Raw genomic sequence first — 13,643 nt, forward strand, 5'->3', positions numbered from 1 at the left:
TCCTTGGCTTGATGTAAACACTGGAGGGACAACCAGAACTACAGGCTCAGATCTAGGTGTTCAGTGCTGACTAATCTGCTCTAGTTGGCACAGAAGGGATCTGAGCTTCCACTTAGCAGGGTTGGGAAATGAAATGGTAAAAACTTTGCCTGCAGCCCTGAACTTACTACAGATGAATCTGTCTAGCATGCCTGTAAATGTGATAGCTACATGCTGGAAGTACCCAGTGAAAAGGAACCAGCTGGATTGCTTTAAATGTTTCCTTCCTGTAGATGAGGTACAAAAGCCCATAATTTGGGGCTGATGGCAAAACTCCATCCCTCTGTGTTGGGGGGTGGTGGGGAGGTAGTAGGCTGTCTTAAAATAGAGCAAATGAGTCACTGAGTGAGTCTGGCTGGATAGTACAAACCCACAGAGCATGTCTCTCAGACCCTTTGCAGCCCCCTGGCTATGTCAGTGTTTCCCATGTGTTGCATAGGGAGAGTCTGTGATGCTGCGTGGGACAGGCTGGATGGGGTGGAGATGGACTCTGCCTCTGTTTTGAATTCCCTTGCTGATGAAGTTGTCGCTCTTATGATGTAATTGCCTGGAGTGTGGCAACATTATGGAGATTGCACACACACACACATATATATATATATATATATATATATATATATATGCCCCATTGACAGAACGAGGCCCCTTCTCACTGTCTTCAGCAGCAGCAGCCCTGTTAGCACTCAGACAGTTCCTCGGGGCTGCTGGAGGTTAGGGGGGAGCCTCTGGGCCGTGACAAAGAACCAGCCTATAGAGGCATTGAAAGTGTTGGGCTGCTAATAAAATCCACCAGGCAAAGCAGCTAGGGACATTACTGTGTCTCTGTGCGTGCTTGGTGCTTGTGGGAGCTGAGCTGGGGTGTCCTGCTCTGGGAAGGAGTCACTAGGCTCGATGTCAGGACCTGACTACCATTCCAGCTCTGCCACTCACTACCATGTGACCTTGGGCAAGTCCCTTCACCTCTTCACTTGTGAAATGCAAATGGGACTTCCCCTTGTTTAAACACTTTGAGAGCCTCCGATGATCACGGTTACAGCCCCAGCCTCCTGTCACTGAATTGGTCCTTATCTCTCAGGTCACCATAAGCGCCTGCTGCAAGTACAGTCGACCTCCAAGAGGAACCCGCACTATCAGACCCTAGAGCGGGATCTGATTGAATTCCAAGAGCAGCAGCTCTTTGAGCTCTTTGTGGTGGTGTCCCTGCAGAAGAAGCCATCAGAGACGACGTACACCCCGCAAGTCATACAGCAGTTCCCCAGCAAGGTGGGTGCCACGCAGATGCCTCGATCTGTACCAGTCCCATCAGCTTCACTTTATCTGTTGAATTATTTTTCCCTCCCAGCATTTCCCTCCTCCCTGGCTCTGTGCAGATGAGCAGAGCCAGGATGTCCAGTAGTTAGGGTTCTAACCGGCTGGGTTCAACTTCTGGCTCTGCCACAGACTCTCTGAGTAAGTCACTCATCCTCTGTCTCATTTCACCGATGACAGCACTTCCCTACCTCACAGGGGTGTTAGGAGGAAAACACAGTAAAGACTGTGGGATGCTTGGGGCACTATATTAACTAGACTGTAGATAGATACACTTCTCCTGGAAAGGGTGAATTTCTTCATTATTTATATGACCAGAAGGGACCACTGTGATAATCTGGTCTGACCTCCTGTGTAACACAGACCCCAGGCCTTCCCTGAATTAACTCCTGTTTGAACTATAGCACATCTCTTAGAAAAACATCCATTTTAATTTAAAAATTCCAGAGATGGAGAATCCACCACCACAACCCTTGGTAAATTGTTCCAATGGTTAATTACTCTCATTGTTAAAATTTTGCACCTAATTTCAAATCTGAATTTGTCTAGCTTCAAATTGAGGCCATTGGATCTTGTTATGCCGTTGTCTGTTAGCCCTCTATTATTGAATTTGTTACCCGGGTAGATACTTGCAGATTGAACAAGTCTCGTAACCTCTCATTAAGCTAAGCAGATTGAGCTCCTTGACTCTTTCATTATAAGGTATACTTTCCAATCTTTTAATCATTTTGTGGCTCTTCTCCGAACCTTCTCCAATTGATCAACATCCTTCTTGAGCTGTGGGCACCAGAATGGGACATGCTATTCCAGCAGCAGTCACACCAGTGCCAAATACAGAGGTAAAATAACCTCTCTAGATTTCTGTGCAAGATTTTCCTGGTTTTTTATGTCCAAGAATCACATTAGCCCTTTTGGCCGTGGTGTCGCACTGAGAGCTCATGTTCAGCTGATTATCCACAATAACCCCCAAGTCCTTTTCACAATGTGCAGCCAGCCTGTGCTGCTTCCCAAGAGAGAGGCCCCCAGCCTGTAAGCCTGGCCTGTCTTCTTTGTTTCCAGAGGTATGACTTGACATTTGGCCATATTAAAATGCATATTGCTTCAAGATTTTCATGGTGAAAACATCCTTTCCTGTGACATTTTTCTTGCTATGCACAAAGAGGGAGTGGCACGACCCAGTCCTTGATTCTTACTGAGCCTACAGTACTTGAACTGTGTGCTCTGGAGCCTCTCAGAAGGTGAGGAGTTTTTTCTCTTCTCTCTCTGGTCTCCTCAAGGGTGCTGGTAGAAACTGATTTAAATGCTGGTCCGAAGAGACAGTTTTACTCCAGTTAACCTTGTTGCTTTAAATCCTGTATGTGCTTGCAGCCATTCCTTCCCCCTTCTGAGTGGGGCGATAGAGCTGGGAGAACAGCAGGGTCCAGCATGTAGTTAGACCATGTGTCACTTGGAGCTGTAATTAAACCTGTTCTGGCTTTTACTTGAGAAGGGGTAAAGCTGCTGTACCCTAAAGTACCCAGGCAACACTAACTTGGGCCTGTCTGCTGCACTATAAACAGTAATTTACCAAGTTCCTTTTGTAATATGGATACAGCTGGGTTTGTGTTTTGGCAGGCTGTATTCTGCCTCCCGGTACATGGGGCTTGAGACGCATTCCCACAGAGTGCTCTGATACTGATCCAGTGTCCTGGATGTGTCAGAAACCCACAAAGAACCTAGTGTTAGTGGGACAATCATCCGTAGGATCTGGTATTGTGGGTGGGATTGGCAGGGAGTGGAAGCACATGGTAATGTTCTTCTCTTCCAGTTTTAGTGCTGAGAGAGAATCAAGCCCAGGAGGGGTTTGGGTTTCCTCTGAAGTAATTTGAACTGAAAATGTTGCTGCTGAGCCCTTTTATGAAATGAGAACTGCTCTCCCCTCTCAGCCCATGCTGGCCGGGCTGGAAGAGATTATTTATGTTTTTACTTCTCGTGGAAGGTGCTCAGATACCAGTGACAGGGACCTTCTCAAAGCCTGGGCAGACAATAACATCTGAAAACTCTATTCAGTGTAGGACTGTGGAGCAAACTACTTATACATCTCCTATTTATCACTCTTCTTGCTCCTTGCAGTTCTGGTCACACCAGGGCTAGTGTGGGGAATCTCTGAGGCTGCCCTTTGCTATGCATTTGGGTCTGAAAATGCAGAATTAAAGCCTTGCTGTGCTTGATGAGTTTGTTTATGGCTCTGTAGTTGGCAGTTGGTCTCAGTTTTGTTCAGTTTGCTTTATGTGGCTTTTCTTGATATTTGGGGAAAAAAAGAATGAAACCCCATGGAATCTAGTCACTGTTTCCAATGCGGCATGAGTCAACACATCCCTCCTTGTCTGTGTATCAACAGCAGCCAGGATGAGGTCAGTCCAGCTTTGGCTATCCAGCTGCATTTCCTCTCCTCTCCTGTGGGCCTCAGCAGCGCACCACAAGATACTGTGGATTTTCAGAGTTTCCAGAAAAGAAGTCTCCTGGGTTCTTGCAAAAAGAAAGTTATTGTTGGGAATTAGCATGCCCTTTCTGTAGGGGGTGCAGTCATTTCACCATTATGGGAGGGCAAGTGGGGCTGCAAGGGAACCTGCTGTATCCAGAGCAATAAGTGTTTGACATGCAGTTGAAAGGATTATGATTAAACATACTCGGTGACTCACAAAACACGGAAAGGAACACTGCCAGCCCCTGAGAGCAGTCTCAATTCAACAGGGTGAAACTGAGCGGAGGTGATTATACTCCCAATATTGAAAGGCAATGAAAATTTGGTTTGACTGAGTTCTTCCTCCCTGTGACCATCAGAGACTGGGGAGGTAGGGACAGAGCATCTTCCTTCCCTACTGCACCTCTTCAGTGGATCAGTTCCAGTCTGCACCACATGGCTCTTGGCCTGGTTTTATGATGATACTGACAAAACTAAAGATTTTCTCAATGTCTGTTTACCCTTTGCCTGATTTAGAATATTTTGTTGAATGCAACCAGATTTACACAGGAGGATCTTTCATGCTGGGATTCATGAGGAAATATCATACCAGTAATTAGGGAGCACTGATTATACCTTGGGTGCTGTGATTACAGATTAGTCTTGACTCTAAAAATAGCATTGCTCCCAAGTAATCTGCCTGTCCCCCCTCTTCTGATGTCTGGGGCCAGAAAAACTCCTGTGCAACGGGCATCCTTTGGAGACCATCCATGTTACCTTTCTAACCTGTCTCATCTTGACACTTGAAGTGATGTTGAGGTTCCCATTGGACTGTGTAGTGATTGAAAGCGTGACTCCCAAATATGACTTGCATTCCTTGGAAAAGACCATATGATGATCTGTTTCTCTGCTGTTTCCCATAAGTGGTTGAATCCCTTACTCCAAATGCAGCTGAGTCAGTGGTCCCACAGGGAAGCGCTAAATGACCCCCACTCTGTCCTTCCTGAGCAGTTCTGAAGGTGGAGGTGCTCCTGTTCTCTCTGAAGGACTTTGACTCGGGCTGAGTGGAGGTAACTGCAGTACCTGATGTCAAAGAATTTGTGCCCTTCTTATCTCTTAATGATGCACGACATTTTTCTCCCTTCCCTCCCTTTGTAACAGACCATAGGAGGGATATACTCTCCTTACTGTGCAAGCTGGGATCCTCGCCTATTAGACATACAAGCGTAACCTTGAGAAGATATTTCTGTTCTATTAGTATCATGGCGTCTCCTCTCAAGAGGACTGAGCGGGACAGTCTCACCCTGCAGTGATCACCGGGGGGAGCTCTCCCAGCTTTATTCTATTATAAGCTGGGAAATGCCACTAAACTATATCCTCAGCTAAACCTATTAGGCACAGGATGTAGCAAAAAAGTCTGTTGTTCGCTTGGAAACATGGGTCCAGGAATTAGCTTTTCTCTTTGTGGAGCTGAGCATCAAAACGGTCTAATGATAAATAAGTACGTACCAGACCCGTAAGAGACCTGGGCTGAATCTGTTGTCAAGGCTGCACTGGGGCTCTGTGCTTTGAGCTGCATGGAGCAATATGAGAGGAAGCTGGGAATTTGGTGTAGCCAGAGTATATTCTCCTGCAGTCCCTACATCAGGCTTTTGGGGGTTGATGCACACAAGCCCCTGCTGCAGGGTGGAGACTATACCTATTACAGTGAATGCTGCCACCATTGTTCTGAGATCCTGGGAGAGTTGCCCTGTATAACAGGCATGTGTTACCTTTCCCAGCCCGAGCATCCTTTCAGGCAGTCAAAGGATACCGAGGAGAGGCTAAAGGTCATCCCCAGGTTCTGCTTTCCAGATCCCAAAGCCTGGCTTCCAACATCAGAGCTCAAAAGGTAAAAGCTTGTGTTGTGAATAGATACTGGTTTCTGAGTTCCCAATGAAGTAATCGAGAAAGACGTGATGCCGGTGCTGGGTGCATAGGAATCTTGCCAGCCCCTCGGGCAAAGCCTAGGTGGCTGTAGCTTAATCAGGATGAAACTGAAGAGAGAGGCCAAGGGAAGGGGAACTCACTGGAGGTTTTGATCCCAAAATCTAGAGAGTTAGGGGAGGATAAGGTGCAGGGGTGGTCCCCGCCACCCCATGCAGGGCCATCTCTCTACTCATCCCCATTCCTGCTACTCCCAGCAGAGCCTCTACCTTATGTAGAGTCTGCAGCACTGTCCTGAGGTTAGTTCCTGCCCGCAGTGGCTGCTGCTGTTGGTGCTCGGCAGAGTGGAGGAGCTTGGAGACAGCATCCTGATGAGGAATCTTCTGCAGCTTACAGGCATCCCGGCCCCCTATGTGTGGGAGGGAAGGAGTCCGAAGCCAGGGAGCAGCTTCTAGGTCTCCCACATTGAGATCAAAGGGCTGCAGATGGGGTGTGGGGTGTTGCACTTACTCCACATTACGTCAGCCCCCGACTGACCTGCTCCCCTGTGAGTCCCCCTCCTCCACAGTCAGTGAATTGCATGGTGAGTCTGACTCTTTCTGTTCTTGGGTTCCCCAGTGAAACCTTTTCCTTCGTGCTGACAGGCGAGGATGGCAGCCGCTGGTTCGGTTACTGCAAGAAGCTCTTGGTAAGCAGCTGTTTGTGAGACATGCTGCCATAGAGAGGGTCCACACTGATGGGGGTGGAGGGTTTTGCAGTCCAGCTAGGACCTGGATCAGCAGCAGCTTGTTGGCTAGGTATGAACCGCATTGCTCTTAATGTGGGTTCCGGGGTTACCAGCCCTCTCAGATAGAGTAGAGCAGCAGTGCAGAGGGAAGGTGCGTGGTGTTGTCGTCAGTACCCCATGGCACACAATGCCTAGAATGAATGGGGGTGGTGTGTGCAAGAGCCAGTTTTTGGGACTCATTACTCCCCTTGAGTTTCTAACTGAGTGCAGAGGGATTTGTAGCGGAAAGCGCTCAGTGTGGAATCCAGTCACATGGGCTGAATACGCTGGGAGGCTTCAATATCCCTCAAGGCTGGCATGAGCATTCGTTGCCTTGCTTCCCTTGCTCTGCTCCAGGTGTAACTCTCTGCGTTCCCCTTGCCTTGTAGCCAGAAGGGAAAGGGAAGCGGCTCCCAGAGGTGTACTGCATGGTGAGCCGCCTGGGCTGCTTCAACCTCTTCTCCAAGGTGAGTGAGAAGCCTACCCCACGCGCTACAACCTGCCGCATCAGTCCAGCCTGTGCCTCTCAGAATGCCTTTCCGACTGTTTGAGAGCTCCAGGAAACAGCTGAGCTGCTGCAGTGCAGCCTCTAATAGCATTGCCGCATCTGACAATAGTAACCTTGACCCTGGGCAGGTTGTTTCCCTGCTGCATGTTACCCAAGTGCTTTGTCTAGCCCAGTTTAAATGACTCCAGCACTTGGGAGACCATTCCACAGCCAAATCCACTTCACACTCGGGAAAGGGTTCCTGATGCAAAGCCTTCGTGTCTCCTCTCTCCATGTCATCTCTTCATTCCTACTTACATGCCCATGGGGTGTGCAAATACCAGTTAGCCTCCATGTCAGTGATTCTATCCTGATTGGTTTCACAGCTCTGTAACTAAATATCTGTGACCACTATATGCCTGTCTGGGAGGAATCCGATATTCTGAGGAGATTCTGAAGGGGGGTAAAAGGGATGTCTCAAAACTGAAGTCAGTGGGAGTCAGTGAAGTCAGTATTTGACACTGCTGGAAATCAGCCCATTAATTTCCAACAGCAGTTTTATTCCTGAAGTGGGCATGTCCCACCTATGATGGGAGTTCTCAGCAATGTAATGAGATTTATTGACCATGTGGGGCCCACAGAGCCAGTTCCTTGCTTCTGTTAATGGTATCACCAGCTGATTTTTTTAACATTGTCCACTCTCTGCTTGCATTTTGATGTCCCTATGTGACACATCTGTGCAGGAGCCCTCCCCAAGGTGCGAGTCAAGGTGTAAATCTGGATTAGAGCCCTGATTATTGGAGCTGCAGTTTGTGGTCACGCATCTAGAGATATTTCACCCCTAGTTCTGTCTTGTGCTGCAATGACAATACAACAACTGGAGATTTTTCTTGCAGATTCTGGATGAGGTTGAGAAGAGGCGAGAGATGTCCCCAGCCTTGGTGCACCCATTCATGCGCAGTGTCATGGAGGCCCCTTTCCCTGCTCCCGGACGCACAATCACTGTGAAGAGCTTCCTGCCAGGAGCAGGAAATGAGGTAACTGTGAAATCAGGACTTGGCTGCGGATGTGGGTTGCTGTCTACATAAGGTGACTGTGTGTGTCTGGTATAGTGGTGCTTGACCAGTTTGCTGTTGTGCAGTGCTGGCTGTAGATTTCTCAGCGTGAGGATTGTTTCCTAAAGTCTCCACACAAGTCACTGGAGACAGCTTTGCTGCCAAGAATGTAAACTACAATAGAAATGAATCTTGAGACTTATAGAGAAGGGGTGAGTTCAGTACCTCGCGCCACTCTCCAAGAGTGAGACAGCGCATATGACACTCGTGAGCCTTTGTATCCCACTTTTTGTAGAGCATCCATTGTTTCATTTTCAGACACATTTCCAAATCCCCAGGTCTGTCTCTGCATTGCAGTCTCACTGTGCATCTCTGAGACTCCTTGCATCTCTGCTCTGCTTTCAGGTCATTGAACTCTGCCGTCCGTTGGATTCCCGGCTGGAACATGTGGATTTCGAGCGCTTGTTTAAGTGCCTTAGTGTCTGCCATCTGATCCGGGTGTGTGCCTCTCTCCTGCTGGAAAGGAGGGTGATCTTTGTTGCGGACAATCTGAGGTGAGAAATGAGTCAAACACATCTTGCTTTAAGAAGTTTCATGTTTCCTTCTGCTTCTGTGCCTTTTTTCCTGAACAAATTAATGTTTTATATTTCTTTCAAACAGTTGCCTTTTAAGAGCTGCTTGGGGCCCTGTGTGTGCTAAGAGCTTAACAGTGCACAAGTTGCCCAAGGCTCTAGGCATGTGGATGTAGGATCTTCAGGCTGCCCTGGGCCCCATGCATATGGACAGTCAGTCAAGACTGTTTTCATTCTGCACATGAAAATTTAACCTGAGTTTTAACTGCAAATCTGTTAAAAGCTGGATCAGAAGTTGAGTCTAAATGGTGCACTTCAAAAGGAGACAAGGGAGCATTTAGTATGTGACCTAGCAAGACAGACTTTATCTGACAGCTGTGTATGCTGCTTCTGTTCCCCAGCTCCCTTTGAAGAGCAGGATGTGAATAAGTGACTATGTAAATGGAGACCTTGGGCTCCTTCTCAGTCCTGGTGTGTGTGAATTACATTTTCCCTGAGTACTGGGCACTTGTCACTTAACTCTGTAGCTGGGATCTGACTATTTAATGTGCTGACAATTTATTGTGTTTTTTCTCTCCCTCTAGCACCTTGTCTAAATGTGGCCATGCTGTGGTAGCAACACTTTACCCTTTCACCTGGCAACACACCTACATTCCTGTTCTGCCAGCATCCATGATAGATATTGTCTGCTCTCCAACCCCATTCCTTATTGGCATTCTTTCTTGCTCCTTGCCGCAGCTCCAGGACCTGCCCATAGAAGAGGTGAGACTTGGGGGTGTTACAGAGGAAATGCAAGGGGTAGTTCAGATGCTGCTGGCCTGCCAACCATGTGGGAGGAATTCTGTGGCTTGTTTTATTTTGCGAACATACTAAATTCTCCCTTAATATGGTGCACATAGAATCTGTAGGTGACTTATTTGATGTTCTGCAGGCTTTTATTTTCTAAGGGCTTGTCTACACTTACATTTTATAGTGCTCGAACTTGCTGGCTCAGGGGTTTGAAAAATCACCCCCCTGAGTGCAGCAAGTCTGAGCACTTTAAAGCGCTAGTGTAGACAGGCTCCGAGCGCTGGGAGCTGTGCTCCCAGAGCTGGGAGCTAATCCCCTCGTGGAGGTGGATTACCAGGAGCGCTGGGAGAGCTCTCTTCCAGTGCTCGTGCGCGACCACGCTCACACTTCAAAGCACTGCTGCGGGAGCGGTCCCACGACAGCACTTTGAAGTTTCCAGCGTAGCCATGCCCTAAATTCCATAATTTTCACTGTTTTGAAAGACTGGATACGTTTGTGTAAAATGTGTGGCTTGCGTGGTGCTTTTCTCTCTATAGCTGCATAGTTGAGCTAGGCATAATAATGGTTAATGTCTGCTCCTCTTTCCCCAGGTACTGATTGTTGATCTTTGTGCTGACAACTTTCTGCAACAGGTGAGTAAAATAACCTTTCCAATGACCGATGGCTGCCCAGCATGTAGGGCAAAGGGTCACTCCATAGGGCATCACAGGATAAATATGTGCAAGAAACCCAACCAAGTACCAGCCCAAACAGACCTAGATCTGCAGGGCTCCAAGGACAGGACAAAGTGGTGCCTTTCTTCTGATACTCTGTTAGAGGGAGATGGTACTGGCCTGCAAGTTCCAGAGTTTGCATGGGATACATAACCCTCAAGAATCAAGGTACTACTTACTTGGCTTAAGCTTAAGGCTGGCCCAGATATCTGTAAGTGCTTCCTCTATGTGGAGGAAGAAAACTAGGCTTCTGTGTTGCTTTGACCTCACTCTGGTCCTCTGTTCAAGGTAAGGCAGCTGAGATTCTGATGTGGAATAAGATGGTTGGAAACAGAGGCATGAGTCCACCCAATTTAGGCTTAATCAGTTTTTCCCTTTATACATTTTCAAACAGAATACTGTCAGTTCTAATTTTTGATCACATGTATGTATAAAAAACAGATAGTCAACAGAAAAGACGGAACACGTAGGAGTCCAGCTACTGAGTTCCAGGGTACCAGGAAGCTCTTCTACACTTCATGATGGTCATCTCAATTTCTGGAGTGGTGTTCTCCAGTTTGAGCCTTCGTTCACTTGGTTTCTTATATCTTTACACATTACATTTTCATTAGCTTTCCTTCAATCAACACTATTTAACATTATATATAGCCAGTTACACATTTACCCAAACTTTCATAATTTGTTTTGTTTTCCATTCTGTTATAAATCATTAACAGTACATCAACATTAAACTAACAAAATGTAACCCTTTATTTTCTACCATTCAGCAATTTTCTTCATAGTTTAATTTTACAATTAAGTATATATGAATCATCCTAAATTATTCATTAACATAACCTTTATTTTTTACTTGAGTAGGAAAGTTATGGGGAACAACATGATCTTAATATCAACATATTCTTATCTTTTCCAAACATGAGTTTTTAGGGGACTTTTTTTCTCATAGTTTAGCATTACACTTTACAGTCATTAAAAAGCCTGTCAGTAATTTTGCCAATTGCATTTTGAGGGGCTTTATTCCATTTAGGGCCTAGATATGTAATTGTTTCTCAACAGCACAATTTTCCTGCCTGTGTTTTGGCCTCCCTTCTGTTCTGGGCATTTGTTCTCCACAAGGTTTCTATTCTTATTGTCTAATCAGTTTGTTTCCAAGATTTGGGTTTTTTTGAAAAAACACCACTGCTCACTTGGGATTTTATGCTAGTCTCAAATATTCTCTCGTTTGAAAAATGCTTTGAGATCCTCAAATGAGAGTTGCTGTATATACATTTTAGAGTATTGTTTAGTGTGTGTGTAACAATTCCCTAAGTAGAAATAAAGCATTATGTTTGGGGCTAGTGGTCATAGTGAATTCTCTGAGCTGTTTTGTTAATTTTAGAATGCTGGATGATTTAATATTCTACTTAATTATAGTTCCTTTTCAAATAATATCACTTCACTAGCACTTCACACTTTAGTGCCATACTAATTTAGCTAAGCATTTTGACACCCCGGGAGGCAACTCTGTATTATCCCCAACAGAAGGGGAAACTGAGGCAGAGGGGTTTAAATGACTTTCCTGATCTCCGTTATACTTGGTTCACAGGACAATATTGGACATTTTTTCTTTGGTTTAGTCTTATAAAGTCCTACAGAGACTATAAATGTCCTTGCTGAAACAGTTCCATTTCCGTTGTGGTACTGATATGATCTTATTGCCTTTTTCCCAGTTGAGAATTCTCTCTTTGACTGTTCTACTTTGCATTGCAGCCAGCATATGGAGTCTGATAGACACAGGTATTAAAGGATTAGTGCCTCATCAAGACTGACGTTGTAATTTGCTCTTTCTCCACAATAAATTTTGTTTGGTGTTTTATCATGGGCATGTTCAGAGTTGGGTCTGCATACTGGGTGTGTCAGACGTGAAAGTCTTGTTTTGTATAGAGTATTTGTAATATGGGAATTTGAATTTAGCTGCTTTAAGTATCTGGTTTAAATGTTTATATTTGCTTGTCATGTTTTCATTTCTGTGGCCACAAGGACACCATATGGACACCATTCCATAGAGTCACTCCGATATGATCACTTAAACTAGCATATCACCAGAATCCCTTTCTCTGTTCGACGTGGGCAGTCTGTGTATTGATGATGTGAGATGTAATACATGTGCCATAAGAGCCATCTCTCTTTGTTTAGGTATCAGACGAGGATGAGATCCTACCTCATAAACTCCAGGCCGCGCTTGGACAGATTTTGGAGGAACGAAATGAAATTTTGTCCCAGGAGCAGATTTACGCACAAGGTGATTGTATCAAAGTGTTTGCACTATATGGAAGCCTGAGAGATTTGCTCTGGCCTAGATGAGAGAACATGCAAATTAGAGAGAAATGTTGGAAAGTGGCTGGGGCCACATGCTAACAAGTTATTTCCATGTGATCTCACTGAGAGAAGCTTTTCCATTTGGGTGGATTATAAAAAGGCAGAATGAGAAATGCAGTGCCCTAGATTTGCCTGATCCACGTGAGACAGTGCTTGTTCTCTTGGTGGTAGTTTTGGGTTTGTGTAACCGTTTTTACTCAAGGCACGTCAATAGGTCCTCTTCATTAAACACAAATGAGAGAGTTGCTGTACTTCAGAGTATAGTTTCACACATTATGTGCAGAATCAGAGTTTTATACAGTAGCTTTTAAACTCGCTTATCTCAAAAGTGCTTTGCAAAGCAGTGAATCATTCCAGGCAAGTTCATCAGCAGGTCTGTACTAAGCAATCACTCAAATTAAGTTCTGATACCAATTTGTGTGTCTGGTGCAATTGCTATATGTTACCACCCATTATAATGGTGGTGACCCTTCTAGCCCTATTGAGCCAGAAGGATGGCTGTTACTCTGGTGGGCTTTTAGGAAGAGTGAAGGAGATATTCTCCCAGGAGACTACTGCAGTGTGAAATAACGACTTTTGTGTCCTTCTGGTAGGTGATGTAACTCTGAACTCCTTGGTCTCTGAGGCCTTTGTACAGTTCTTTGTGGAGATTGTGGGACATTACTCCTTGCACATGAACGTCACAGAGAAAGGAGAGCGGGTGTTCCAGCGAGAGCCGTTCCGAAAGTCCCACACCTCCCGCAATGTGCGCCATTTCCTGGACCTGTTCATGGAAACACAGATGTTTGCAGGATTCATACAGGATCGGGAACTCCGTAAGAGTGGGGTCAAAGGTGAGACCTGCAATTCCAGCTGCTTCCTCTTAATGTTCTGGTGCACAAGTCACTTTTGTATAAAATGAGAAATGTATATATCAAAGTGACCCTGAAAGGATTCTCCTGTATGATTTAAAATCCTTAGAAGCTGGTTCAGAAGAGACTGAGGGATCCTAATCATAGTAAGTATCCAAGCTCTGTGCTTGCCATCTGCCCTCTTGGCACTTTGGCCGTGTAATGCAGGAGCTACTGGGCTCTGAAAGGTGCTGATAGCGTTTAACCCTTCTCATTTTTAAACAGAAATGATCTCTACTAAGCCAACATATTTCTCAAATGGAAAGCAGAATCTCCTTTTTGGGCCTAAGTACATTA

General features: G+C 45.7%; 1 protein-coding gene across 1 annotated transcript in view; it reads left to right on the forward strand.

Annotated features, from left to right (window-relative positions):
- DENND2C (DENN domain containing 2C) overlaps positions 1 to 13,643 on the forward strand; it is a 45,613-nt gene that overhangs the window by 29,451 nt on the left and 2,519 nt on the right. The window contains exons 9-18 of the mRNA XM_074935822.1: positions 1,115 to 1,302; positions 5,572 to 5,681; positions 6,335 to 6,404; positions 6,872 to 6,949; positions 7,866 to 8,006; positions 8,430 to 8,578; positions 9,181 to 9,358; positions 9,976 to 10,017; positions 12,274 to 12,379; positions 13,050 to 13,289. Of these exons, the coding sequence (XP_074791923.1) occupies positions 1,115 to 1,302; positions 5,572 to 5,681; positions 6,335 to 6,404; positions 6,872 to 6,949; positions 7,866 to 8,006; positions 8,430 to 8,578; positions 9,181 to 9,358; positions 9,976 to 10,017; positions 12,274 to 12,379; positions 13,050 to 13,289 (1,302 nt within the window). The remainder of the gene's footprint in view (positions 1 to 1,114; positions 1,303 to 5,571; positions 5,682 to 6,334; positions 6,405 to 6,871; positions 6,950 to 7,865; positions 8,007 to 8,429; positions 8,579 to 9,180; positions 9,359 to 9,975; positions 10,018 to 12,273; positions 12,380 to 13,049; positions 13,290 to 13,643) is intronic.

The sequence above is a fragment of the Natator depressus genome, chromosome 21 (genome assembly GCF_965152275.1).
Source record: "Natator depressus isolate rNatDep1 chromosome 21, rNatDep2.hap1, whole genome shotgun sequence".
Classification (NCBI taxonomy): domain Eukaryota; kingdom Metazoa; phylum Chordata; order Testudines; family Cheloniidae; genus Natator; species Natator depressus.